Source organism: Heteronotia binoei, chromosome 13 (assembly GCF_032191835.1).
Source record: "Heteronotia binoei isolate CCM8104 ecotype False Entrance Well chromosome 13, APGP_CSIRO_Hbin_v1, whole genome shotgun sequence".
In the NCBI taxonomy this organism is placed as follows: domain Eukaryota; kingdom Metazoa; phylum Chordata; class Lepidosauria; order Squamata; family Gekkonidae; genus Heteronotia; species Heteronotia binoei.
In genome coordinates this window covers 758,173-785,596 of record NC_083235.1, presented here as the reverse complement: position 1 = coordinate 785,596, position 27,424 = coordinate 758,173, and the positions used below count along the sequence as shown (strand labels likewise).

General features: G+C 55.0%; 2 protein-coding genes across 3 annotated transcripts in view; one reads left to right on the top strand and one right to left on the bottom strand.

The window, feature by feature from the left end:
- ZNF653 (zinc finger protein 653) overlaps positions 1-16,846 on the top strand; it is a 194,848-nt gene extending 178,002 nt beyond the window's left edge. The window contains exon 10 of the mRNA XM_060253229.1: positions 16,833-16,846. The gene's annotated coding sequence lies outside the window, so the exon portion shown is untranslated. The remainder of the gene's footprint in view (positions 1-16,832) is intronic.
- PRKCSH (protein kinase C substrate 80K-H) overlaps positions 8,027-27,424 on the bottom strand; it is a 51,626-nt gene continuing 32,228 nt past the window's right edge. The window contains exons 10-17 of one of the 2 annotated variants that reach the window (XM_060252517.1): positions 26,004-26,171; positions 25,048-25,144; positions 18,102-18,171; positions 11,991-12,080; positions 11,044-11,118; positions 10,652-10,751; positions 8,944-9,081; positions 8,027-8,527 (exon numbers count right to left, since the gene is read on the bottom strand). In XM_060252517.1, the coding sequence (XP_060108500.1) occupies positions 8,950-9,081; positions 10,652-10,751; positions 11,044-11,118; positions 11,991-12,080; positions 18,102-18,171; positions 25,048-25,144; positions 26,004-26,171 (732 nt within the window). In that variant the 3' untranslated portion in view covers positions 8,027-8,527; positions 8,944-8,949. The remainder of the gene's footprint in view (positions 8,528-8,943; positions 9,082-10,651; positions 10,752-11,043; positions 11,119-11,990; positions 12,081-18,101; positions 18,172-25,047; positions 25,145-26,003; positions 26,172-27,424) is intronic. The other variant, XM_060252518.1, reaches the window with a different exon arrangement.

Here is a 27,424-nt window from a genome sequence, read left to right as displayed (position 1 = left end):
AAAAGAAAAAAAAAGGTGAAGTGGATGGATCGGAAACTGGAGGGGGGGTGGGGAGGGGGGGAAGGAGAGAGGATTTTGCCTGGTGAGGCCAAAGGCCTGGCCTTGCTGCTTCCAGCGATGGGTTTCGGGTGCAACACTGAAGGGAGCAGAGGGTTCAAGAGCTGCCCGTCGGACATGATGGGGAGATCCTAATAATTCCCTACATGCCCCCCCCCTCCCCTCCCCTCCCCACCAGTATCTTTGAGTCGCGGGGCCCAGCGGGGCTCGCGGGAGAAGATGGCAGGCTGTGGGGACCCGACTCCCCCAGCCCGTCAGCTTCACACTCCTATTTATTGGGGAAGTTTTTAAAAACAACGTTGAAGAACAAAAAAATAATAATATTGAGTCAGTTGATACTGGAAGGGTTTAAAAACTGTTGTAAAAATAAGAAGAAAAATGACACTTTGCATTTAGTTTAGACTATTTATTACTGGGATTTCAGGCACGGCGGCTGTATGAATCTTTTACATGGAATTGTTTAATTATTTGTACTTTTCATGCCAGAAAATAAAAAGTTCAGAATCTTGCGTGAGTCCGCCTGCCCTGTGTTGGGGGAAAGAATACCCGCCGGGGGGGGGGGGCAGCCTGGGGAGCAAGCGGCTCTGCTTCTGCCACAGCAAAACGACGTGAGCCCTGCAGACATGGAGGATCTCTGGGGTTCCGAACCCCGGCCTGCCTGCAGAAGCCAGCGGAGAGAGACTTCTGTTGTGTGTGGGGTGACCCACACCGGGGACATGAGAGAGGCATTGCACAAAGCCCAGGCAGCACAGAGCCCCCCAGAGGCCTCAGAGGCAAAAGGAGCAAACTGCGGTCAGAGCTGCTGTGCAGAGGGGGCAGAAGTTGACTGTCTTGGGGGGGGCATCAGGGTTAATGATTCCCCCCTCCCCAGTTTCCCCCAAGTTCCGTTGGGTAAGTGGAGGTTAGCAGTTTGTGTTGGGGTGAAGGCGGAGAGCGCCGTGCCCATGCGCAACTCTTGGGGAGTGAACCAGGCAAGAAAGAAAAAGATGCCCAGTTGTCCAGGGGTCACCTAACCACCCGCTGCACATTGCATTGGGCAGTTGCTGGACCTGCTTTTAATGGGACTAAAAGTGAAGACAACTAAGAGCAGCTGACTCAGCTTACCCTTCCTCCCTTCCCATTGTAGGAAATGTCTGGAAGCCCAGCAGGGGTGACCCGGGTTCGTACTTGGAGGGAAAACCACCAAAGCAGTCCAGGGTTGCTACGCAGAGGCAGGACAGTCAATAGGAAACCACCTCTGTTCACCCTGCCCTGACTTGGGTGGCTCAGGCTAGCCCAATCCCATCAGGTCTCAGATGCTAAGCAGGGTTGGTCTGACTAGTACCTGGGAGGGGAGACCACCAAGAAAGCTCATGGTCAACCACCTCAGTTCATCTCCAGCCCTGAGCTAAGCAGGGTGAGCTCTGGTTAGTGCTTGGAGGAGGGACCCTCAAGGAAGTCCAGGGTTGCTCTGCAGAGGCAGGCAAGGGAAGACCACCTCTCTTCATCTCCAGCCCTGAGGCTAGCCTGATCTCATCAGACCTCAGAAGCTAAGCAGGGTGAGCTCTAGTTAGTGCTTGGAGGAGAGACCTCCAAGGAAGCCCAGGGTTGCTCTGCAGAGGCAGGCAAGAGCAGACCACCTCTGTTCATCTCCAGCCCTGAGGTTAGCCTGATCTCATCAGACCTCAGAAGCTAAGCAGGGTGAGCTCTGGTTAGTGCTTGGAGGAGAGACCACCAGGAAAGTCCAAGGTTGCTCTGCAGAGGCAGGCAAGGGCAGACCACCTTGGTTCATCTCCAGCCCTGAGGCTAGCCTGATCTCATTAGATCTCAGAAGCTAAGTAGGGTGAGCTCTGGTTTGTGCATGGAGGAGAGACCTCCAAGGAAGTCCAGGGTTGCTCTGCAGAGGCAGGCAAGGGAAGACCACCTCTCTTCATCTCCAGCCCTGAGGCCAGCCTGATCTCATCAGACCTCAGAAGCTAAGCAGGGTGAGCTCTGGTTAGTGCTTGGAGGAGAGACCACCAGGGAAGTCCAGGGTTGCTCTGCAGAGGCAGGCAAGGGAAGACCACCTCTCTTCATCTCCAGCCCTGAAGCTAGCCTGATCTCATCAGGCCTCAGAAGCTAAGCAGGGTGAGCTCTGGTTAGTGCTTGAAGGAGAGACCTCCAAGGAAGTCCAGGGTTGCTCTGCAGAGGCAGGCAAGGGAAGACCACCTCTCTTCATCTCCAGCCCTGAGGCTAGCCTGATCTCATCAGACCTCAGAAGCTAAGCAGGGTGAGCTCTAGTTAGTGCTTGGAGGAGAGACCTCCAAGGAAGCCCAGGGTTGCTCTGCAGAGGCAGGCAAGAGCAGACCACCTCTGTTCATCTCCAGCCCTGAGGTTAGCCTGATCTCATCAGACCTCAGAAGCTAAGCAGGGTGAGCTCTGGTTAGTGCTTGGAGGAGAGACCACCAGGAAAGTCCAAGGTTGCTCTGCAGAGGCAGGCAAGGGCAGACCACCTTGGTTCATCTCCAGCCCTGAGGCTAGCCTGATCTCATTAGATCTCAGAAGCTAAGTAGGGTGAGCTCTGGTTTGTGCATGGAGGAGAGACCTCCAAGGAAGTCCAGGGTTGCTCTGCAGAGGCAGGCAAGGGAAGACCACCTCTCTTCATCTCCAGCCCTGAGGCCAGCCTGATCTCATCAGACCTCAGAAGCTAAGCAGGGTGAGCTCTGGTTAGTGCTTGGAGGAGAGACCACCAGGGAAGTCCAGGGTTGCTCTGCAGAGGCAGGCAAGGGAAGACCACCTCTCTTCATCTCCAGCCCTGAAGCTAGCCTGATCTCATCAGGCCTCAGAAGCTAAGCAGGGTGAGCTCTGGTTAGTGCTTGAAGGAGAGACCTCCAAGGAAGTCCAGGGTTGCTCTGCAGAGGCAGGCAAGGGAAGACCACCTCTCTTCATCTCCAGCCCTGAGGCTAGCCTGATCTCATCAGACCTCAGAAGCTAAGCAGGGTGAGCTCTAGTTAGTGCTTGGAGGAGAGACCTCCAAGGAAGCCCAGGGTTGCTCTGCAGAGGCAGGCAAGAGCAGACCACCTCTGTTCATCTCCAGCCCTGAGGTTAGCCTGATCTCATCAGACCTCAGAAGCTAAGCAGGGTGAGCTCTGGTTAGTGCTTGGAGGAGAGACCACCAGGAAAGTCCAAGATTGCTCTGCAGAGGCAGGCAAGGGCAGACCACCTTGGTTCATCTCCAGCCCTGAGGCTAGCCTGATCTCATTAGATCTCAAAAGCTAAGTAGGGTGAGCACTGGTTAGTGCATGGAGGAGAGACCTCCAAGGAAGTCCAGGGTTGCTCTGCAGAGGCAGGCAAGGGAAGACCACCTCTCTTCATCTCCAGCCCTGAGGCTAGCCTGATCTCATCAGACCTCAGAAGCTAAGCAGGGTGAGCTCTAGTTAGTGCTTGGAGGAGAGACCTCCAAGGAAGCCCAGGGTTGCTCTGCAGAGGCAGGCAAGAGCAGACCACCTCTGTTCATCTCCAGCCCTGAGGTTAGCCTGATCTCATCAGACCTCAGAAGCTAAGCAGGGTGAGCTCTGGTTAGTGCTTGGAGGAGAGACCACCAGGAAAGTCCAAGGTTGCTCTGCAGAGGCAGGCAAGGGCAGACCACCTTGGTTCATCTCCAGCCCTGAGGCTAGCCTGATCTCATTAGATCTCAAAAGCTAAGTAGGGTGAGCACTGGTTAGTGCATGGAGGAGAGACCTCCAAGGAAGTCCAGGGTTGCTCTGCAGAGGCAGGCAAGGGAAGACCACCTCTCTTCATCTCCAGCCCTGAGGCTAGCCTGATCTCATCAGACCTCAGAAGCTAAGCAGGGTGAGCTCTAGTTAGTGCTTGGAGGAGAGACCTCCAAGGAAGCCCAGGGTTGCTCTGCAGAGGCAGGCAAGAGCAGACCACCTCTGTTCATCTCCAGCCCTGAGGTTAGCCTGATCTCATCAGACCTCAGAAGCTAAGCAGGGTGAGCTCCGGTTAGTGCTTGGAGGAGAGACCACCAGGAAAGTCCAAGGTTGCTCTGCAGAGGCAGGCAAGGGCAGACCACCTTGGTTCATCTCCAGCCCTGAGGCTAGCCTGATCTCATTAGATCTCAGAAGCTAAGTAGGGTGAGCTCTGGTTAGTGCATGGAGGAGAGACCTCCAAGGAAGCCCAGGGTTGCTCTGCAGAGGCAGGCAAGGGAAGACCACCTCTCTTCATCTCCAGCCCTGAGGCTACCCTGATCTCGTCAGACCTCAGAAGCTAAGCAGGGTGAGCTCTGGTTAGTGCTTGGAGGAGAGACCTCCAAGGAAGCCCAGGGTTGCTCTGCAGAGGCAGGCAAGAGCAGACCGCGTCTGTTCATCTCCAGCCCTGAGGCTAGCCTGATCTCATCAGACCTCAGAAGCTACGCAGGGTGAGCTCTGGTTAGTGCTTGGAGGAGAGACCTCTAAGGAAGTCCAGGGTTGCTACGCAGAGGCAGGCAAGGGCAGACCACCTCTCTTCATCTTCAGCCCTGAGGCTAGCCTGATCTCATCAGACATCAGGCCTCAGAAGCTAAGCAGGGTGAGCTCTGGTTAGTGTTGGAGGAGAGACCTCCAAGAAAGCCCAGGGTTGCTCTGCAGAGGCAGGCAAGGGAAGACCACCTCTCTTCATCTCCAGCCCTGAAGCTAGCCTGATCTCATCAGGCCTCAGAAGCTAAGCAGGGTGAGCTCTGGTTAGTGCTTGAAGGACAGACCTCCAAGGAAGTCCAGGGTTGCTCTGCAGAGGCAGGCAAGGGAAGACCACCTCTCTTCATCTCCAGCCCTGAGGCTAGCCTGATCTCATCAGACCTCAGAAGCAAAGCAGGGTGAGCTCTAGTTAGTGCTTGGAGGAGAGACCTCCAAGGAAGCCCAGGGTTGCTCTGCATAGGCAGGCAAGAGCAGACCACCTCTGTTCATCTCCCGCCCTGAGGTTAGCCTGATCTCATCAGACCTCAGAAGCTAAGCAGGGTGAGCTCCGGTTAGTGCTTGGAGGAGAGACCACCAGGAAAGTCCAAGGTTGCTCTGCAGAGGCAGGCAAGGGCAGACCACCTTGGTTCATCTCCAGCCCTGAGGCTAGCCTGATCTCATTAGATCTCAGAAGCTAAGTAGGGTGAGCTCTGGTTAGTGCATGGAGGAGAGACCTCCAAGGAAGTCCAGGGTTGCTACGCAGAGGCAGGCAAGGGCAGACCACCTCTGTTCATCTCCAGCCCTGAGGCTAGCCTGATCTCATCAGACATCAGGCCTCAGAAGCTAAGCAGGGTGAGCTCTGGTTAGTGCTTGGAGGAGAGACCTCCAAGAAAGCCCAGGGTTGCTCTGCAGAGGCAGGCAAGGGAAGACCACCTCTCTTCATCTCCAGCCCTGAAGCTAGCCTGATCTCATCAGGCCTCAGAAGCTAAGCAGGGTGAGCTCTGGTTAGTGCTTGAAGGACAGACCTCCAAGGAAGTCCAGGGTTGCTCTGCAGAGGCAGGCAAGGGAAGACCACCTCTCTTCATCTCCAGCCCTGAGGCTAGCCTGATCTCATCAGACCTCAGAAGCAAAGCAGGGTGAGCTCTAGTTAGTGCTTGGAGGAGAGACCTCCAAGGAAGCCCAGGGTTGCTCTGCAGAGGCAGGCAAGAGTAGACCACCTCTGTTCATCTCCAGCCCTGAGGTTAGCCTGATCTCATCAGACCTCAGAAGCTAAGCAGGGTGAGCTCTGGTTAGTGCTTGGAGGAGAGACCACCAGGAAAGTCCAAGGTTGCTCTGCAGAGGCAGGCAAGGGCAGACCACCTTGGTTCATCTCCAGCCCTGAGGCTAGCCTGATCTCATTAGATCTCAGAAGCTAAGTAGGGTGAGCTCTGGTTAGTGCATGGAGGAGAGACCTCCAAGGAAGTCCAGGGTTGCTCTGCAGAGGCAGGCAAGGGAAGACCACCTCTCTTCATCTCCAGCCCTGAGGCCAGCCTGATCTCATCAGACCTCAGAAGCTAAGCAGGGTGAGCTCTGGTTGGTGCTTGGAGGAGAGGCCTCCAAGGAAGCCCAGGGTTGCTCTGCAGAGGCAGGCAAGGGAAGACCACCTCTCTTCATCTCCAGCCCTGAGGCCAGCCTGATCTCATCAGACCTCAGAAGCTAAGCAGGGTGAGCTCTGGTTAGTGCATGGAGGAGAGACCTCCAAGGAAGTCCAGGGTTGCACTGCAGAGGCAGGCAAGGGAAGACCACCTCTCTTCATCTCCAGCCCTGAGGCCAGCCTGATCTCATCAGACCTCAGAAGCTAAGCAGGGTGAGCTCTGGTTAGTGCTTGGAGGAGAGACCTCCAAGGAAGCCCAGGGTTGCTCTGCAGAGGCAGGCAAGAGCAGACCACCTCTGTTCATCTCCAGCCCTGAGGCTAGCCTGATCTCATCAGACCTCAGAAGCTAAGCAGGGTGAGCTCTGGTTAGTGCTTGGAGGAGAGACCTCTAAGGAAGTCCAGGGTTGCTACGCAGAGGCAGGCAAGGGCAGACCACCTCTGTTCATCTCCAGCCCTGAGGCTAGCCTGATCTCATCAGACATCAGGCCTCAGAAGCTAAGCAGGGTGAGCTCTGGTTAGTGCTTGGAGGAGAGACCTCCAAGAAAGCCCAGGGTTGCTCTGCAGAGGCAGGCAAGGGAAGACCACCTCTCTTCATCTTCAGCCCTGAGGCTATCCTGATCTCATCAGACCTCAGAAGCTAAGCAGGGTGAGCTCTGGTTAGTGCTAGGAGGAGAGACCTCCGAGGAAGTCCAGGGTTGCTCTGCAGAGGCAGGCAAGGACAGACCACCTCTGTTTGTCTCTTGCCTTGACCTGGATGGCCCAGGCTAGCCCTGTTTCAGAAGCTAAGCTGGTTAATGCTTGGATGAGGGACCTCTGAGGAAATCCAGGGTTTCTTCGTTGTCTTCTATGCAGAGGCAGGCAATGGCCAACCACCTCTGCACGTCTTTCGCTTTGGCAACCCTAAGGGCTGCCATATATTGGCTGTGACTTCATAGGACTCTCCAGCGCCACTGCCACCTCATCCTTTTCCCTCCGCTGAAAAGTAGACCTGGTCCAAAAGGAAGGAGGGGGGCTAATATTCCCTCTATTCCCCCCCTCCCTGAGTGGAGCAGCTCACACCCAGAGCAGAACAGAACTGCTGTGACCTTGGAATGGCTCCAGACCAGTGTTCTCTCTCAGCTGAGGGAGTGCGAGCTGGCTCACACGTTTTTGTCTTAGCTCAGGAAAAATGGCTCCAGAGCAAACTGATTTATGCTCCCCAGACTCCACAGCTGAGAGAGAGAGCACTGCTCCAGAGGGCTGCTGAGGGGGGCTTCCTGTGCCCATGAGCTCACACACCCAGCTGAGAGGGAACATTGATGCACACCCATGCAGGCGGTGGGGTGTGTGTGGTTTCATGCAGGTCCTGGTGGATCCCACCCTCTGACCCCTCTCTCCCAAGAGAAGGCAGCTCTCTCCCTTGAGGGGAAGGAAGCAGGTCCTCGTCCTTCCATTGCAAGCAGAGCAAAGATCCTCCGGATACAGAAGTCCTTTCCTCTACTTTCTTCCAAACCAGAGGGGAGACCAACCCGTCTCCCACCCCCCAGCTAGAGTGGCCTTTTGTCAACACCTCCGGGTAGGAAGGAAGAGGGGCTCAGATGGGAAACAAAGGGGGGGCTATGAAAGAAGAAGGAGCCTTGCTTTTGTTATGGAAATGGATGCCATTTGACGGCCAGTGTGTGTGGAGGGGAGCAGGTGAAAGGCACCAGCCGCCCCTCCCCTTCCCCTAAGGAGAATGCGCCTGGGGGAGGGGGATAGTCTTCCGGGTGGGGGGCCCTCTCCCCACACTAATGCATTTCATCAAAAGGGTTTTGTCTGCAGCAATGGTGGTGGTGGGGAGGGGGGACAGCATATGGCACGAGAGCAGATACCAGCTGCAGCAACTGAAAGCCAGCCTAAGACAAGGTCTGTGGTGTGTGGCCCCCCCGCCCCTCACCTTGGGGCCCCAACAGACAGGCAGACCAGACAGGAGTATTGCCTCTTTATTGGAAGGGAATGTCTCGATCCGCCTTAGACGCCAAAGAGCAGAGAAGTCCTGGGTGCGGCGGGGAGTGCAGGAGGTGAGCTGCACGCGGGTCCTTGGCTTTGGGGGGTGGGTGGGTGGAAGCCCCCCAGGGTGGAGCAGGAATCCCAGCAGACCCCACGACCCTCCTCCAAGAGAAAAGGCAGTGGAGGAAACAAAAGACGGGGTGGGGGGGGCAGCCAGGTGGTCCCGTCTGTTCCGTAGGATCCAGGCCAGCTGTGCCATGGAGGCGGGGTTAAAACAGACACAAGTCCCACAATTGGACAGGACAAAAGACAGATGCTGGAACACCGCGAGGTCCATCTGGGCAGAGGACTCCTGACCGCAGAGAAGAGAGAGCAGGGTCCTAGTGGAAGGGGGGTGGACAGGACAAAGGCTCTTCGATGCTCCTTGCAAACGGATGGAAGAGAACTTGGCCTCTGAGTCAATGGCTCCCGCACAGATCTGGAGGAGAAGGAAGGGGGGGAGCCGTCATGACCCTCCAGGCAGGACCTCGGGCAGCCTCCAAACAAGGGTCTGAGTTTTCCCTGCCCCCCCCCCACTCCCTCCTTCAAATGAGGCAGGGTTTCTCCCCTCCCCAGGTCTAGGCCTCATACCTGCTGCTCACCACAGTCCTCGTTTCTCCTCCCTCTCTCTCTCCAATGGGAGCCCCGAAGGGCTGACATCACTGCTCCCCCCTCTCCCGAACGAGCCTCATCACCACCCCCTTGGGGAGCTGGCCTCACCTGGGACAGACTGCCTGAGAAGCTGCCAGGTCTCCCGGAGTTGCTTCTGATGCTAGCCACTGCGTCACACTCCCTTCCCACTTCTCCCCTTGCGCAAGCATAAGGGAGGGGACTCGCTAGCAGAGGGGAACTCACCTGCCCTCAGAATTCGTCGTGGAGGACGTCTTTTGGCTCATGGCAGGCTGCGGGGGTGACAAACTCCATCAGGTACTCGCAGCGGCTGGGCTCCGTGGTGGCCGTGACCAAGGTCTCCTTGCCACATGAGAGCTTCACCTGCGCAGGAGAGGAAGCAAAAGCGGGAGGGTGATTCACGGGGGCTGCAGCCACGAGGACCAGGGGGGCTCTGTCTGCACCCTCTTCACTGCCGTCCTGAAAGGTGGCCAGTCCTTCATCTCTCCACCACCCCTCCCTTCTCCACAGGAGTCCTTTGCTTTGATCCCAACAACTCTGCCAGCTATGGGGGGGGGGGGGGGGAGGGACTACCCCATGAAGGCCCAAATGTGCTTCATCTGATTACGGGTCACCAAGTTCCCATTTCAAGAGAAAAGACCAGGACTCTTATAGACAGGTGACGCTGGTCTCCATCGATTCCCCTTTCAGGACTTGAGGGCTCCCTCCCCAAAGGTGCCCGCACTCGGCGCCTGTCAATGCAGCCACAAAAAAGCCCTACATTCCCACATTAAGTCCACGGGTGGCTCTCACAGAGGCCTGGTGCACTTATGGGGAAACCACAAGACACCCTGCTGCTCTCTCGGGAGAACACACCTTCCCTGAACAGGGCACCACGGTCCCAAGGAAGGGAAGAAGAAGACGACATTAGACTTATTTCCTGCGCTATACTCTGAATCTCAGAGCGGCTCACAATCTCCTTTCCCTTCCTCCCCCCACAACAGACACCCTGTGAAGGGGATGGGGCTGAGAGAGCTTTTTTACAGTAGCTGCCCTTTCAAGGACAACTCTTGCCAGAGCTCTGGCTGACCCAAGGCCATTCCAGCAGCTGCAAGTGGGGGAGTGGGGAATCAAACCCGGTTCTCCCAGGTAAGAGAGCTATGGCTGACCCAAGGCCATTCCAGCAGGTGCAAGTGGAGGGGTGGGGAATCAAACCTGGTTCTTCCAGATAAGAGAGCTCTGGCTGACCCAAGGCCATTCCAGCAGGTGCAAGTGGAGGAGTGGGGAATCAAACCAGGTTCTCCCAGATAAGAGAGCTCTGGCTGACCCAAGGCCATTCCAGCAGATGCAAGGGGAGGAGTGGGGAATCAAACCCTGTTCTCCCAGATAAGAGAGCTCTGGCTGACCCAAGGCCATTCCAGCAGCTGCAAGTGGAGGAGTGGGGAATCAAACCTGGTTCTCCCAGATAAGAGAGCTCTGGCTGACCCAAGGCCATTCCAGCAGCTGCAAGTGGGGGAGTGGGGAATCAAACCCGGTTCTCCCAGGTAAGAGAGCTATGGCTGACCCAAGGCCATTCCAGCAGGTGCAAGTGGAGGAGTGGGGAATCAAACCCAGCTCTGCCAGTTAACAGAGCTCTGGGTGACCCAAGGCCATTCCAGCAGCTGCAAGCGAAGGAGTGGGGAATCAAACCTGGTTCTCCCAGATAAGAGTCTGTGCACTTAACCGGGTTCAGAGGCCTTCCCCTGAGGTTGCTTCCTGGCTCTGGGACTCAGAGGTTGCCTGCCTCTGAACGTGGCGGTTCCCTTGAGCCACCACGGCCAGCAGCCGACTGACAGGCCTATCCTCTGTGACTCCTCCATGGTGAGTGGCCCATCCCTCCCCCTCCCTTCCTCCCAGTCCCCGGCCGCTTAAAGGGCCAGCCTCTCTCCTCCTCTGCCTGACCGGCTGCACTCACCGTGGTGGAGCGGCTGGGGCCCTGCCAACAGCCCATTCCGTGCTCATATTTCATGATGCTGAATTTGTCATCCTCTGGCCCGGCCCAAGATCCCCACGTCCTGGAAGGGAAGCAGAGAGAATCGGCTAGCCCGAAAGAGTCATCCACTTAACAGCCACAGGCTCTTCAAGAGCGCTCAAACCGCCCAGCTGACTCTTGGGAGTCCACACCACCACCTGAGAGCACACGAAAGCTGACATTCTGAATAAAACTTAGTTGGTCTTGAAGATGCCACTTGTCTACTGCTTTGTTTGACCCCCTCACTGCAGATGCAGGGCTGAGGCCGAGGCAGCTCTGTGCCATGGAAACAGAGAATCCCCGATTTCCACAGGCTTGTTTCTGGAGCCCCTTACCCCAAACTGGTCTCCGAGCCACCGTGCTTCGGTTTCTGGGATACTCTGCTGAAGGGACAGAGACGATAGATGTACCTGGGGAAGAAAAACAGCCGTTAGACTCCACATCACAGCCAGCCCTCCCACAGGGCAGCCAGAACCAAACCTGCCACAGCAAAGAAGACTCCCGGCTCCAGCCCTTAGGGACAAAGGGGGGTGGGGGGCACGAGGGAGGCTTGTGTCATTCTGCATGGGGGAGAGAGAGTGCACAGAGAGAACTTCTTCCTCCTCACTCCAAATACTAGAACTTGCATTGATGGCCAGGAAAGACAAAACCGAAATACTTCTATACACAGAGCGTGACTAAAATGTGGCACTTGCTGCCAGAGGAGGCACTGATGGCCACAGCTGGAAAAGGAGGTGTCAGAGAGACCCAGGGAGGAGGGGCCGATCAGTGAGACGGAGGGGAGGCACTCATCCCGGGAACCCCCCAGCAGCCAGGAGGCCACCTCGGAGGAACTCCTCCCCTAATAATCCCCAGCAGTGACTCCGCCCCGTTTTTACCCCTGAACTAACGCCAAGATCTCCTTCCCGGTCAGGCACTGTCGGCTCAGGCCCCGTCAGCACTTGTGCCCCCCCCAAGTAAATTTTTTGGCCCCAGGAGCTCAGAGAAAGGGGGGGGTCTGTCTTTGGGGCTGTTGATGGGCCAGAATCAAATGCAGGAACTGGAGATAAAAGCCACTGCTGGGTCTGATGCTCCTCTCCTTGCAGCCAGCCCCGCCCCCCAGCATGGACCTCTGCAGCTGCTCTGCCCACAGGACCTCCTTGGGGAAACCCCACTGCCTCCCGCTTCGGGATGCCTCCTGCCTCCATCCCTTCCCCTCCGGCCCTCCTGGCCTTCCGGTGCTGTGAGGAGGGGGCCTGGCAGGCAGAGAGAGGACAGAGCCAAAAGAAGCGAAGAGGCTTACTCGTTGGTGGTCAGCTCGTAGCACTGGTCGTAGAGATAAGAGAACTCCCCGCGAGGCCCAAAATCAAAGGAGATCTCTTTCTCCAGGCTCCTGGAAGGACAAGGGCAGAGACGGTTAGAGAGCAGAGAGACAGCAGAGGCTCAACAGCACCCTCCTTAGGCTGACGGCGGAAGGAAACCAGAGGCAGCCAGCAGAGCCCAGACTTCTCTGCACCCATCCACACCCATCCCGCCCTATCCCCTTGGAGGGCTCTGGGCTGCAGGGGCCAGGAGGAGCCTGGGTGCCTTGCGTGCCATGCCCACCCACCCGCCTATTGGAAGGCCCAGCCCCTTCCCTTCTCCAAGGCTCCCTGAGGAAGGAAGGATGCCTGCCAGGCCCAAAGGGTCCAGTGGGGCTCTGGATTCCTAATCCGGATTCGAAGGACAGGGAAGCGAGCAGCTTGCAGCAGCCTCTGAGTGGAGGGAGCTGATCACACAGAAGGGGGGGGGGGCACCCAGGGAGGAAACTGCAGCAAGAGCCCCAGAAGTCACCCAACAAGGAAAGCGGGAAAGGAGCTTCAGAGGAGGAGGAGGAGGGGTGACAACTGGACCGGAGGCCTCCCTCCCCTCCGCCTGGGCCCCTCCCCTCGGGCAGCACCTTCGCCCCCAAACATTCCCCCTCGTCCTTCCCTCTGGGGCCGGCCACGACCCTCCGCCCAGCGCTTGGCGGAGCAGCTGTCTTTGCTCCTCGCCCTGATCTGCCTGCGGCCTCGGGGGACCCCCTGCGACAGTTAAAGGACCCGCTGGGGAGGCTGTCTCCCCTGGTTACCACCCCGTCTCCAAGGCTACCCCCAGTGACGGGGATGGTGCCTCCTCTGCTCTTTGTTCCCTCCAGAAGCTCTCTGTCTGGGCAGCCGCCTGGCTCAAACCGCCTCTCCTTCCTTTGCTCCAGGTGGCTCGGCCTTCTTCCAAAGGAGGAGGAGACTGGATTGGAAGAGAGCCAGTTTGGTTTGATTCCCCACTCCTCCACTTGCAGCCACTGCAATGGCCTTGGGTCAGCCAGAGCTCTGGCAGGAGTTGTCCTTAAAAGGGCAGCTTCTGGGAGAGCTCTCTCAGCCCCACCCACCTCACAGGGTGTCTGTTGTGAGGGGAGAAGATAAAGGAGATTGTGAGCTGCTCTAAGTCTCTGTCCTTGAAAGGGCAGCTGTTGTGAGAACCCTCTCAGTCCCACTCAGCTCACAGGGTGTCTGTTGTGGGGGGAGAAGACATAGGAGATTGTGAGCCACTCTGAGTCTCTGATTCAGAGAGAAGGGCGGGGTATAAGTCTGTAGTTCTTCTTCATCTTTATCCCCTGCCCTCCACTTGGACTCTCAGAGTGGTTTACAATCCCCTTCCCTTCCCCTCCCCACAACAGACACCCTGTGAGGCAGGTGGGGCTGAGAGAGCTCTGAGAGAACTGTGGCTGGGCCAAGGTCATGCCAGCAGGTGCATGTGGAGGAAGAGGAGTCGGGAATCCAACCCGGTTCTCCCAGATTAGAGTCCGTGCACTTCACCACTCCACCCAAGGGCTCACTGTTCCCCCATCCTCCACAAGCAAGGCCGCTGCAGCAAAGCATGCTGGGTGGGGAGCTCAGATCAGATTGTGTCCAGAGTCCATCTGGAACGAGGCTCCTGAGCCACAACACAGCAGAGCTCCCTGCAGCCTGGGAAGGGACCAAAGTGCCACAGCTGAGCCTGCTGAGGGCCCTGATCCTCCACGGAGCCCCGGAGGGCTGAGGCTGCCTCTGCCTAACAAACTGCCTGCTGTTGGAAGAGCACGAGGCAAACAGCCAGGGCGGGGCGGGGGCTGCCTCAGATGGACCCTCTCTTTGGGGCCGAGGCCTCCTGACTCCCTGCTGCTGTCTCCGCAGTCAGTAGCCCTTGAGGGACTTCCCTGCATCCTCTGGCAGCAAATCCATCTCTTTCACTCGTTCCTGAGCCTCCTGCCCACCAGCTTCGCTGGATGCCTTCAAGCCTCGGTATTTCGGAAGAGGGCAAAAGACTTCTCTTTGTCAACTGCTTCATATCTTATTAACCTTGCTCATGTCCTTCTCCCTCTCTTAGTCATCTCTTTTCTGAACTGAAAAGTCCTGGGCTCCCCAGCCTGCCCTCCTAGGGAAGGGACTCCAACCTCGACCTCCTCTTGGTCGCCCTCATCTGCACTTCCTCAGCTCTGCCACGTCCCCTGCAGACACAGCAGCCAGAACTGTAGGCAGGATTCCAAAGGAGGCTGCCCCAGAGATCGACACAGGGGCGTTGCAATACTGGCTGTTTTAGCTCAACCCCTTTCCTAACATGGAATTTGCCCCAACTGACTCGCAAGGGTTGACTTGGCTGACTTGGAGAAACGCTTCCTAGACTCCCACCCACTACTACCTACCTTATACCTGCGTTACACTGATGACATTTTTATGGTCTGGACACCTGGGAAAGAAGCCCTTGATACATTTCACCAGGCATTCAATGACTTCCACCCCACCATCAACCTGACAATGAACCAGTCTACACAAGAAATACATTTTATGGACACCACTGCTAAAATACACAATGGATGCATAGACACTACCTTATACCGGAAGCCTACTGACTGACAGAAATACCTGCATGCCTCCAGCTACCATCCCAAACAATCCACTGTATACAGCCATGCTCAACACTACAGCCGCATTTGCTCCAATCCTGCTGACAGAGATTCTCACCTGGGGGATCTACAACAAACCTTTTTGGAACTAAAGTACCCACCTGATGAAATCAGGAAACAGATTAACAAAGCCAGAATGATACCCAAAGAAAACCTGTTACAAGACATATGAACATATGAAGCTGCCTTCTACTGAATCAGACCCTCAGTCCATCAGTCAGTATTGTCTACTCAGACTGGCAGCGGCTCTCCAGGGTCTCAAGCTAAGGTTTTTCACACCTATTTGCCTGGACCCTTTTGAGTTGGAGATGCCGGGGATTGAACCTGGGACCTTCTGCTTCCCAAGCAGATGCTCTATCACTGAGCCACCATCCCTCCCCTAAATCTAAACCAAAGACAAACCCCAAAAAGACAATAACAGAACACCACTAGTGGCCACAAACAACTCTCAACTGAAAACAGTTCAACGTATCAGCAACAACTTACAACCTCCATTGAATAGTGACAGCTCTCTTTCAAAAGTACTGGGGGGTAAACCTTTTCTTGTGCACAGACAGCCCCCTAATCTCAAACAACTCCTCACCCACAACAATACAACATCTCATCTGAGCATGGACACTGGGACCAGAGCTTGCAGTAAGCCCAAAAGCCACCTGTGCTGCCACAGACACCCAGACAACACAATCACTGGGCCTAACAGCATTAACTACACCGTCTCAGGCTCATTCACTTGCTCATCTTCCAACATCATACATGCCATTAAATGCCAACAATGCCCCTCAGTTCTCTACACAGGGCAAACAGGGCAAACCCTCCGCCAAAGGAGAAATGGACACAAATCTGACACCAGGAATTACAGGACTGAGAAACCGGGGGGGGGGGGGGGCATTTTAACCTTCCAAAGCATTCAATGGGTGACCTCAAAGTAGCTGTTTTACTGCAAAGGAACTTCAAGAGCAGAATGGAGAGAGAAATTGCTGAATTACAAACTATTATGAAACTCTGAACAAACACCTCCCCAGGACTGAACAGGGATATTGGGTTTCTTTATCTCATTACAGGTGCTAAACCCACTCTCAGAACTTCAAGAACAGAATGGAGAGAGAAATTGCTGAATTACAAGCTATTATGAAACTTGGAACAAACAACTCCCCAGGACTGAACAGAGATGTTGTTTTGTTTTTTTATGCTAAACCCACTTTCACCAAGTATGGCGATATATCCACAGTATTCCAATGTATTTCTCTTTTAGGATAGTGTATCAGAATAATGCTTTTGTGTTGACATACTCAAACAAGGGACATTGGCTGTTTATCTCACTGCATATACTAAACCCATCTTCCACTATATTTTAATGTATTAATATTTTAATGTATTTTTCCCTAATGGCAAACTAGAATGATGTATATATTTATGTCACATGTTAAAAGGTAAATTAGTTGGACACAAGCTTTCTTTTGCAGGCATGAGAGAAGATAGTTAAAGTTTCAAAAATTAAGTATGAAAAGATGGAAGTCCGTAAAGAAGTAAAGAAGTTTTGGAAACAAAAGAAAGAATATAATTATGATTAAAATAAGAATTAGGAAAAGTGGTAAGGATATCGGGTGAAATCGGGTAAAGAAATGAAGTAAGATAAAGAGGAAGGGGTTTATTTATTTGTTAGTATTCAGTTTGATTTGTAAAAGGTAAGCAAAAAATGAAATGTATTTATTTGTGATGTATAAATGAGTTGATATATGCACACTTAATAAAATATTAATACTGAAATTAGTTGGACAGGAAAAACTTCTGGGAAAGAAATGCCTTCTTTTTGACCCAGGTTTATTAGCAATAGAATAATTAACAGGCATTCTCACATTCTGACATGTGACTGTTTTATGGCTTCCCACGCTGGCTGGCGCAACCCAGATCAAGGTTTTCTGAATTTGTTAATTTTACTCTTCTGCTATTGGTTTTTCACTTCGTACCACTTGGCATTCCAAACCCAACCAGCTGTATGTCCCTCATTCCTCGTCTGAAGAAGCGTGCGTGCACACTGAATAAAACTAAGTTGGTCTTAAAGGTGAAGTCGACTCCTGCTTTGTTTGACTCACAAGGGAGAGCGGAGATGAAGCGAAGCAACAAAGGGAGCACCGCCAATAGAGAGGCTGCTGCAGGCAATCTCTGGTTCTCCACCCCAGGCAGCCTCTGCACCGCCCCCCCCACCAGCTCCGCCTGCCTGCCCTGAGATCTTCCTGCCCCCCACCAGCCTCCAGCAATGGAGGGCGGGGGTGCTGACCCTAGGGCCAGCAGTTCACACAGCCCCCCCTGCAGAAGGCAGCCCCCAAGGCCCTGCTGTCTCAGAAGGGGAGGGAAGCAGCAGGAAGAAGCCGCCCACCCACAGCTTGGCACCAACGCCAGCCACGCTCAGTCCACCAAGGTCTCTCTCCCATCTGCTGGGGAGGGGCCGGCTGCTGCACTGAGCAAGAGAAGGCCCAAGATTTGCTGGAGGCTTCCCCCCTCTCCCTCCTGGGACCTGTGGAAGAAAGGGAGGGGGCAGAGAAGAAAGGCCGGTGCGTCTGGCCAAGGGGATGCTGGGAGGCAGGACAGCTGAGCCCTTGGAAGTGCACCAATCCCCAGAGGCCTTTCCCGCAGGCTCTGCCAGCATCAAGTGGGGTGCACAGGCTATTCTTGTCAAGCTGAACAGCCAGCAGGGGGAGCAGCGCTTTGTGGGCAAGAGCCACGGCACTGAAAGGCAGCCCTGGGAAGAGCTCGTGACAAGCCAAGAGGAAACCAACCGCTGCTGGGAGGGAGAAGAGGGGCCGGCTGCATGTGGGCTCGAGGGGTCCTTCCAGCCCTTCCTCTGATGCCAGAGAGGAAGGGGCCCCAGGCTCTGCACAAGCCCTCCAGGCCGCCAGCCACACAGCCAGGGGCTTCCCTCCGTGGGGGAAATCAGGTCGGGGGAAAGAGCAGAGAGCTCTTCTTGCCCTGAACCAGGGACCTGGCTGGAAATGGGGGCAGCGGGGCTCTCCCTCAGGGGCTTGCTGCTTGGGAAGGAAGCCGAGCAGACGATGGGGAAGCAAGATGCTGATATTTTCCATAAATGCCACAACCGAGGCACCTGCATTACAGCCCTGGGGAGACAAAGGCCACCTGCCGCGACGGAGGGCCTGGCCACTTGGTCAGCATTCGGACGGACAGCAGACAGGCGACAACTGCACGTGACTTGTTTTTAGATACCTGGAAACCTCTTATCCAGCTTATGGCTAGATCTGCCAACACTGATATTACATGTTTACTGCTGTTTAAAATAAAGTTACTGGGCTTCGAGGGCTCTCCCCCCCCCCCCCCAAATAAACCAACCAGAAAAATCCTGACCAGGCCCCAATCAGCCTGAAGGCTGGCCAGGATACTGGGCGTCTGGCCCCTCAAGAACGGTGCAAGGAAAGCCCTTCCCTCTCGGGACAGCCGTACCTGATGGATTCCTCCGTATCTTTCAGGGATTTCTCTGCCTCTTCGAAGTGCTCCCGGGCCTTCTGGGCGGCTGAAACACACACAGGCAAAGAGACAGCGATGCGAGGCTGGGGGGGAAGCAGCAGAGGCCAGCTGACGCCTGCCCAGAATCCCCCTCCCTGCCTGCCTGGCAGCAAAAGCAGGGGCAAAGCAACACTTTATTGCTGGGGGAAGACCCTCTTCTCTGGCTGGCCCTCCTCACAGGCAGACTCCCGGGGTGCAGAAGACGACTGCAGGTATGGAAGGCCACTAGCCAAGCATTCCCAAGGCAGGCCAGGGCACACGCCCATTTTGCCCCAGAGAGGCTGGGGCAGCCTTCACGGCACAGGCCTGCCTTCAAGAGGCTCCCTGGCTCAGGGGGTGGGCGCCCTCCTCGGCCCTGGACTCAGGGCACTGTCCAGCCACCCCCGTTCCTGCGTGTGCAGCACTCAGCAAACCCAACCGCGTCTTACTACTGGAACTTATAACTTGGCATAATATAGCTGTTCCATTCCATATTACTTATAAAATTGCAACAGATAAGTGCATTTGTTTTCTGCATGCAACATTGCCTTCATATTCAGTAACACATGATCACTCATGAAGCTGCCTTCTACTGAATTAGACCCCAAGTCCATCATGCCTCCTCCGCCTGTCTACTCTGATGGGCAGCAGCTCTTTGGGGTCTCCATCCCCTCCTGCCTGGTCCTTTGAACTGGAGATGCCGGGGACTGAACCTGGGACCTTCTGCATGCCAAGCAGAGGCTCTGCCACTGAGCCAGGGTCTCAGGTCAAGGTCTTTCCCATCCCCTCCTGCCTGGTCCTTTTAACCTGGAGATGCCGGGGACTGAACCTGGGACCTTCTGCATGCCAAGCAGAGGCTCTGCCACTGAGCCAGGGTCTCAGGTCAAGGTCTTTCCCATCCCCTCCTGCCTGGTCCTTTTAACCTGGAGATGCCGGGGACTGAACCTGGGACCTTCTGCCTGCCAAGCAGAGGCTCTGCCACTGAGCCAGGGTCTCAGGTCAAGGTCCTTCCCATCACCTTCTGCCTGGTCCTTCCAACTGGAGATGCCAGGGATGGAACCTGGGACCTTCTGCATGTCAAGCAGAGGCTCTGCCTCTGAGCCAATCTGCCCCTATCTTGTTTCCACAGGTTTAATTTGGAACGCAGGCACTTCCCCACAGCTGGATTTCCAAATCCCCATCTTCTTTCAACCCAAGCTTTACCCAACGCGTACAATTTTCTCTAGTAAGAAATTTAGAGAATTCCCTTTGTCTATGACACAAAGGCAGAAAACAGCCAACCCAGAAGTTGCTTTTTGATTGTGCCTCCCCCCACCCCTCTATTTCCCAAGGAAGTCTGCCCCCCCTGCCCCGCCTTCAATGCAGACATCGAATTAGGTCCTCTACTTCAGTCACGGGCTGCTGATCCCTGACCCCTCCCCCTTCATTTTGGAACATGCTCCAATTGCCAACCCCCCCCCCCAGCAAGAGAGACTGGGCAGGTGTGCTGGGGAACAAGGACTCCACTGGCGCCATCTACAGGACACGAGAGGAAGCACTTGCTAAACCCTCTCTGGAGGCTGTGAGCCAATCAACAAGGAGGCAGAGTGGAGGGAGGAGACCCCAGTGGGGAAGGTCTAGACCAGGGGTCCTCAACCTTTTTAAATAGGGGGCCAGTTCACTGTCCCTCAGACTGTTGGAGGGCCGGACTGCCGTTACTGTACAAGGCCGGGGCCATCAGTTCTCCGTCTTCTGCATCTCTCTCCCTTCCCCGCACCACACACCCTGGCCTGGGAACTCACCTCACCTCGGTATCACCTCACACTCTGTCTCCGCCACCTCAGCCCAGTGCCAGAAGTGTGCGTTGCTAACGCAAGTTTAGGTCGAACGTCACTTCCGGTCTGATTTTGCCATAACCCGGCGGGCCGCATAAATGTCCTCAGCGGGCCGCATCTGGCCCGCGGGCCGTAGGTTGAGGACCCCTGGTCTAGACACACCAGGGCTTCGTTCTCGTGGCCCTTTCTTAAACGCCTGGGGAAATGCTGATCAACATTTTGGGATCAGACAGCAGTTTTTCTCCAGGCCAGTTTGGGAGGGATCCTGGAGGGTTTTGCCATCTCCTGGGCACAGAGCACAGGGGTCACTGGAGGGGGGGGAGGTATTTGTGAAGTCCCTGCATTGTGCAGAGGGAGGGAGTAGAAAAGCAACACTCCTTGCTCCCTAGGAGGAGGGATTCAAGGGCTGCTTCTCCCGCCTGATCCTCCTCACCTTTCGTGCTGTTAAGCAGCAGCAGCAGCAGCTGCACCAGGGAGACATTCAGCCCAAAAGAACCTCTTTCAAGGCCAGTTTTAAAGCAATCCTTCTAAAAGCAGAGAGGCAAAATGGGAAGGGAAATGCAGAAAACAAAGCACAGCCGTTCTGCTGATGAAGCTGCATTTCCATTTGGGGAGAAGGAGGCAGCCATCTTTGCAGGGGCAGGGGGTCTGTTGGCCCTGGAAATGAAGCGGGCTGTGCTGGGGAAGAGCCAAGCCTGGCTGAGTGGAAACTCAACCACGCCTCCCAGTCTTCTCCTGCTTCACTGCTGGGCAGGTCAGCTGTTCAAAGGTTCAAGGATGAAGTCCCTTTTCCTCCAGTCAGCGTTTCTGGAGCTCAGCAGAAAGGTATGGAGGTCATCTTGACCAATCAACGGGGAGGAGGGGAGAAGGGGAAACCTGTGCCAACATTTCCGGAAGAAAGTCAGGACTGCGCGAGTTTTGCATCCAGTCCTCCTCCCAGAGTCGGGTACAAAGCGGAGAGATCCCAACCAAAGCTCACCTGCCGCCGCAGGGATTCAGGGGTTGGCCTTACAATGGCTTTCCTCCTTCCTTGAGGGTCAGGGACAAAGGGTGGCGATTGGGGGTGAACTGTCCCGGAGACACACGCTTGACTGCGGAGTGCCTCAAGGGGCGGTGCTCTCCCCGGTGTTATTTAACATCTATATGGGCCCCCTTGCCCAGATTGCCCGGAGGTATGGGTTGGGTTGTCATCAGTACGCTGATGACACCCAGCTCTATCTGCTCATGGACGGCCGGCCTACCTGCGTCCCAGAAAATTTGGACTGGGCATTACAGGCCATGGCTAGGTGGCTAAGGCTGAGTGGACTGAGGCTAAATCTGGCGAAGACAGAGGTCCTTTGCTTGGGCCGTCGTGGCCCTGAAGGGGAAATCCCCCTGCCAGTTTTTGACGGTGCGCCGCTGACAGCGGCGCACAAGGTCAAGAGTTTGGGGGTACTATTGGAGCCTTCCCTAACAATGAAGGCTCAAATAGCAGCCACTACTAAGTCTGCATTCTTCCATCTTAGGCAGGCGAGGCAGTTGGCTCCTTTCCTGGAGCATGACAATCTAGCAACCGTGATTCATGCAACGGTCACCTCGAGGTTGGATTACTGTAATGCCCTCTACATGGGGCTGCCCCTGTGCCGAACCCGGAAGTTGTAGTTAGTGCACAATGCCGCTGCCCAGCTGTTATTAGGGCTCCCAAGATGGGAGCACATTCGGCCAGGGCTTCGGGATCTGCACTGGCTGCCAATAATATACCGAGTCCGTACAAGGTGCTGGCTATTACCTTTAAAGCCCTATATGGCCTAGGATCTGCCTACCTTAGGGACCGTCTCTCCCCACATGTTCCCCAGAGAGTGTTGAGATCGGGCTCTCAAAATCTGCTTGATATCCCCAGGCCAAAAGAGGCCCATCTGAAATCCACCAGGGGCAGGGCCTTCTCGGTAACGGCCCCTTGCTGGTGGAACCAGCTGCCAGAGGAGGTGAGGGCCCTGCGGGACCTTGGCCAATTCCGCAGGGCCTGTAAGACAGCCCTTTTCCAGCTGGCCTATAACTAACTGGAATTGGAAACTCTATAGAAGATTGCAGTGTAGTATTCTGATAGATCGCTTGTTTTTATGTTTTACCATTTTACTGTGTTAACGGTGTGATTTGTTGTATTTTAAATCCAAAACCTATGTTAGTTCTTATGTGTTGCAAGCTGCCCTGAGCCACTTCGGTGGGAAGGGTGGGATATAGAAGAAGAAGATATTGGATTTATATCCCACCCTCCACTCCGAAGAGTCTCAGAGCGGCTCACAATCTCCTTTACCTTCCTCCCCCACAACAGACATCCTGTGAGGTGGGTGGGGCTGAGAGGGCTCTCACAGCAGCTGCCCTTTCAAGGACAACCTCTGCCAGAGCTCTGGCTGACCCAAGGCCATTCCAGCAGCTGCAAGTGGAGGAGTGGGGAATCAAACCCGGTTCTCCCAGATAAGAGAGCTCTGGCTGACCCAAGGCCATTCCAGCAGCTGCAAGTGGAGGAGTGGGGAATCAAACCAGGTTCTCCCAGATAAGAGAGCTCTGGCTGACCCAAGGCCATGCTAGCAGCTGCAAGTGTAGGAGTGGGGAATCAAACCGGGTTCTCCCAGATAAGAGTCCACACACTTAACCACTACACCAAACTGGCTCTCTATCAGAGCTCTGGCTGACCCAAGGCCATGCTAGCAGGTGCAAGTGGAGGAGTGGGGAATCAAACCGGGTTCTCCCAGATAAGAGAGCTCTGGCTGACCCAAGGCCATGCTAGCAGCTGCAAGTGGAGGAGTGGGGAATCCAACCGGGTTCTCCCAGATAAGAGTCCGCACACTTAACCACTACACCAAACTTGAAATAAACTGAAACTCACAGAACAGCCGCTTGCAAATGGGAATGGCAGAAGGAGGGGCTCAGCTTGGGGCGCTGAGGGAAGGCGGGACCATTCCAAAGCTGCAAAGGCGGCAGTTCTGAACCATGAAGGAAGGCAGCTTCTAGGGCAGGAGCTCAGGGGGCCTGGGAAGGCTTTCCTCCCCCCAGGACCACCATGAGCGAGAGGAGGCAGATCACCGCTCCCATTCCGCTAATGGCAGTTTCCTCTGGTCACCCAGGAGTGCCCCAGCTGCTGCTTGGTGGCCTCTCTCACAACAAAGGGCAGAGCGGGGCCTGAACTGAGCCGCCCTGAACCTGCTTTGGTGGGGAGGGCGGGATTTAAAGCGAATAAACTCACTCACTAGGAATCATGACACTCATATGTCCTTTCTTTAACCCACTCATTCAAAAAGGCAGCTAAAGTTCAAAGTCATGCATGCACAGCAACTAACAGAATAAAAAAAAATACAGAAACTGAATAATACAGTAAAGAGAACCGAACAGCAGCACACGAAACCAGTGTTCCCTCTAAAGATGATGATGAAGATATTGGATTTATATCCTGCCCTCCACTCAGAGTCTCAGAGCGGCTCACCATCTCCTTTCTCTTCCTCCCCCACAACAGACACCCTGTGAAGAGGGTGGGGCTGAGAGAGCTCTCCCAGCAGCTGCCCTTTCAAGGACAACCTCTGCCAAAGCTCTGGCTGACCCAAGGCCATTCCAGCAGGTGCAAGTGGAAGAGTGGGGAATCGAACTCTGTTCTTCCAGATAGGAGTCCACGCACTTAGCCACTACACCAAACTGGCAAGGGGGAGCTGTTTCTTTGACCTTTAGATCGCACTGCGTTTCACAATCAGCTTTGTAAGGGGATCTCAATCAGAAGCTGCTCTAACGCCCACTCTGGGCCAAAGCTCCCTCTAAGCTGTGGAGTCTTGTGAGCAAAAATTCTGCTTTGTGAGCTACTGGCATGAAAGTGGTGAGCTGCTGCATCAATTATTGTGCTCTGGGGCCCTCCTCCTGAGATAAGACAAAAATGTGTGAACTGGAGGCTAGAAATCTGTGAGCTAGCTCACAACACTCAAACTCAGCTTAGAGGGAACACTGCATGAGGCTCCCACCATCTCCTACAGGAGGAAAGCCACACCCAACCTCTGCAGAAGGCTACCAGGGATCCTGACGGTCAGAAGAGCTGGACTCAAAACAGGCCAAAGTAACTGATGGAAAAGAAAACCCGGCTGCACCAGTAAGCAGCAGAAAGAAGGGGGGGACACAAAGTGCAAGGGGGAGCTGTTTCTTTGACCTTTAGACCCCAATGCATTTCACAATCAGCTTCGTCAGGGGATCTCAATCAGAAGCTGCTCTAACCCCCACTCTGGACCAAAGCTCCCTCTAAGCCGGGGAGTCCTGTGAGCAAAAATTCTACGTTGTGAGCTACTGGCATTAACGTGGTGAGCTCCTGCATCAATTAGTATGATCTGGGGTCATTTCCCCTGAGCTAAGACCAAAATGTGTGAGCTGGAGTCTAAAAAACTGAGCTGGCTCACACTAACTTAGCTTAAGGCCAGTGTTTGAAGTGGATTCACAAACCAGTCTGAGAAGGTCCCTGCACGGACTGGATTCTGGCTGCTGCCCCACTTGTGGAGGGAAGTGGGTAGAAACTTAAAGTTCGTTTACTTATTTACTTCTATTTTTATCTCAACCCCTTCCCCCACAAGTGGGCTCAGTTCTGGTCCATTACCTGATCTGAGCCCTGCTTTAAGGGCTCCCTCAATGGCAAAGCATGATTAGACTCTCACTCAGATTTGTTAACTTTCTTTTTTTTGGTGGGGGAGGAAGGTGGGAAGGTGGCGACCAGGAGCCGTCAGCCATGGTGTGGGTAAAATGGCCAGTGCAGTTACTGCAAATGGATGTGGTCCCTCCAGTTCCCAAAATGAACTAGGCTGAGACACAACACATCGACAGCATGCAGAGAGGCAACGAAGAACCAGAATGGGACTGACTGGGCGGATGCTGGACGGCCCCCTCTTCTCAGGCCGGATTCCAAAGGTGGCGAGCGGAGCAGGACACCAGCCAGACCTCTCCAGCCCACCAGCCAGGCGAGTTCTGACTTTCTTTGCAAGAGGGATCAGGGGAACGGCTGGCTGCCTTTTCTACCCGGGCAAGTCAGTGAGCCCGCCTGGCTTTGCTGAGCGAGCAGCATCATGGGTTTCCCTTGGAAAGCCTACCGTCAATGAGAGTTTGTGTGGCGTCATCGTAAGGGGGCATCTTTTCTGATTCATCCTCCGCTGCCTTGTCGCTGGATGGTGGTGCCACTGGAGGAACCTACAGAGACCCCAAAGCAGAAGGCTGGCAAAACGCCCACATGACCAAGGCAATGCCGAAGGCTGGCTCAACCATCCCCAAACACTCGGCACACCGAGAAGGCTTGAGCAGGGAAGCAGGTGCTCAAAGCTCCCTCTGGGGCAGTCGCTGTGTGTGTGTGTGTGTGTGTGTGCTGTCCACCAGGTCTCCTACCCACATGGAGGTCTGGATGGGGCACTTGAGGGCATGCCCTGTGGATTCCTGCCCAGCCTCTTCCCTCTGTCCTTCCACCTGCCAGCACCCCCCTTTCTGGGAGACAACCAAGAGGATGCTTCTCCCTAGTCAGCTGTTTGGGAGTGGACAGGAATGCTTCTCAGCAGCACTCGGTTCCCAAACGGCAGCCTGCTCTCCTGGGAAGGTGGTGGGTTGGGGCAGAGTTGCCGTGCACTGGCACTGTTGCCCCCCAGAGCGGGGTCTTTGGTGCAGGTCTCCTCTCTGCTGGCTAGCAGCACTGAGGCTCTCTCTGGTCGCCACTCTCCATTCCCAGAAAAGGAAATCAGCCTTTAGCCTTTGTGGCTAGGCAGGTGGGTTCGGACCCTTGCAGGCGGCATTAGCCAGAAGCTCCCAGGGAACCCCCCAGGCTGCTGTGCCCCAGGTGTCTACCACCCCCTCCCCCTCTTCCCCACGGCCTGCAGTTATGAATTCACCTCACGCTCTCCTGCCCTCACCCTGTTCCCGGTGGACAAAGATGCAAAACATGCGTTCAGAATATATGCAAACATAAGCATATCTGCAGACAGTTTCCTCTTCTATGCACGACTGGCCATGTGGGACAGAACTGGCGGGGGAGGGGGAGTATCAGACTAACGGCTCTGTTTACCACCTTTGCCTCCTCCTCGTCCAGGCCGTCTTCATCTGATTCGTCCTCTCCGTCGTCTTCTTCATCATAGTCCTCCTCAGGAGGCAGCTGGTCCTGATGAGTGTCCGGCTGGGGGACGGGCTCCTCTTCCAGGGGGGTCTTGGGCGGGGGCTGGGCATCAGCCAAACTCTGGAGAGGAAAAACTGTGCTTAGCCCAGGGACCCCCAGCCTGTCAGACCCCTGTGGAACACTGACACAAGGAGTTGGGTGCCACAGGAGGCGGAGCCAACCATGAAAGATCAAGTTCTGCATAAGAATATTTCAGGCACAAACTTGGTTTAACAGGATGCCTTTCAAAATGAACAAATCATTCAGAAATATTTTCTTGCACGCACAAACACACCCAGGGCAGCACAGTGAAGATCCTTATGCTGCGGTGACAGCTATTGCAGAAGAAACCTTTAAAGACATCTGCACAGTCCATCCAATTCCAGCTGCCAATCAAAAGTCCTACTGGGTAAAAGCCCTGCCGGCCCCACCCCCAACTGCCAATAAGAAGCCCTACTGGGTAAAAGCCTCCCTTGCCCCCACCCCCAACTGCCAATCAGAAGCCCTGCTGGGTAAAAGCCCTTCCTGGCCCCACCCCCAACTGCCAATCAGAAGCCCTGCTGGGTAAAAACCCCACCTGGCTGCACCCCCAACTGCCAATCAGAAGCCCTGCTGGGTAAAAGCCCCGCCTGGCCCCACCCCCAACTGCCAATCAGAAGCCATGCTGGGTAAAAGCCCTGCCGGCCCCACCCCCAACTGCCAATCAGAAGCCCTGCTGGGTAAAAGCCCTGCCTTGCCCCACCCCCAACTGCCAATCAGAAGCCCTGCTGGGTAAAAGCCCCGTCTGGCCCCACCCCCAATTGCCAATCAGAAGCCCTGCTGGGTAAAAGCCCCGCCTGGCCCCACCCCCAACTGCCAATCAGAAGCCCTGCTGGGTAAAAGCCCCGCCTGGCCCCACCCCCAACTGCCAATCAGAAGCCCTGCTGGGGGCACTTCCGGGGGAAATGCCGAGCTGCGCTGCTTCTCACATGGGGAGCAGGCGGAAACTTCTGTTTGGGGTAGTGGAAGGCAAATTAATGCCTACTGCCTACTTTTCTCAGTCAGAGATTAGTCCAAGATATGCACAGAAAACTTTGAGGAGATTTACCTTGGCTAAAAGGGAGTCCCGGGGGGGGGGGCTCCTTTGAGGCTTTGAGGGGTCTCCGGAGAAGAGTTGCATTTTCATCATCTACAGAAGTTCTCAGAGTCATTTGTTTGACATAAGTTCGACAGAATCCTAACCTTCTTGGGCATTGCTAAACATCTAAAGCTACACAAGACCGGTGTGGATCTGGATAATTGGCAGAAAAGGTACAGATTACTATCTTTCATTCCGGGACTATTTACAGTTAAAC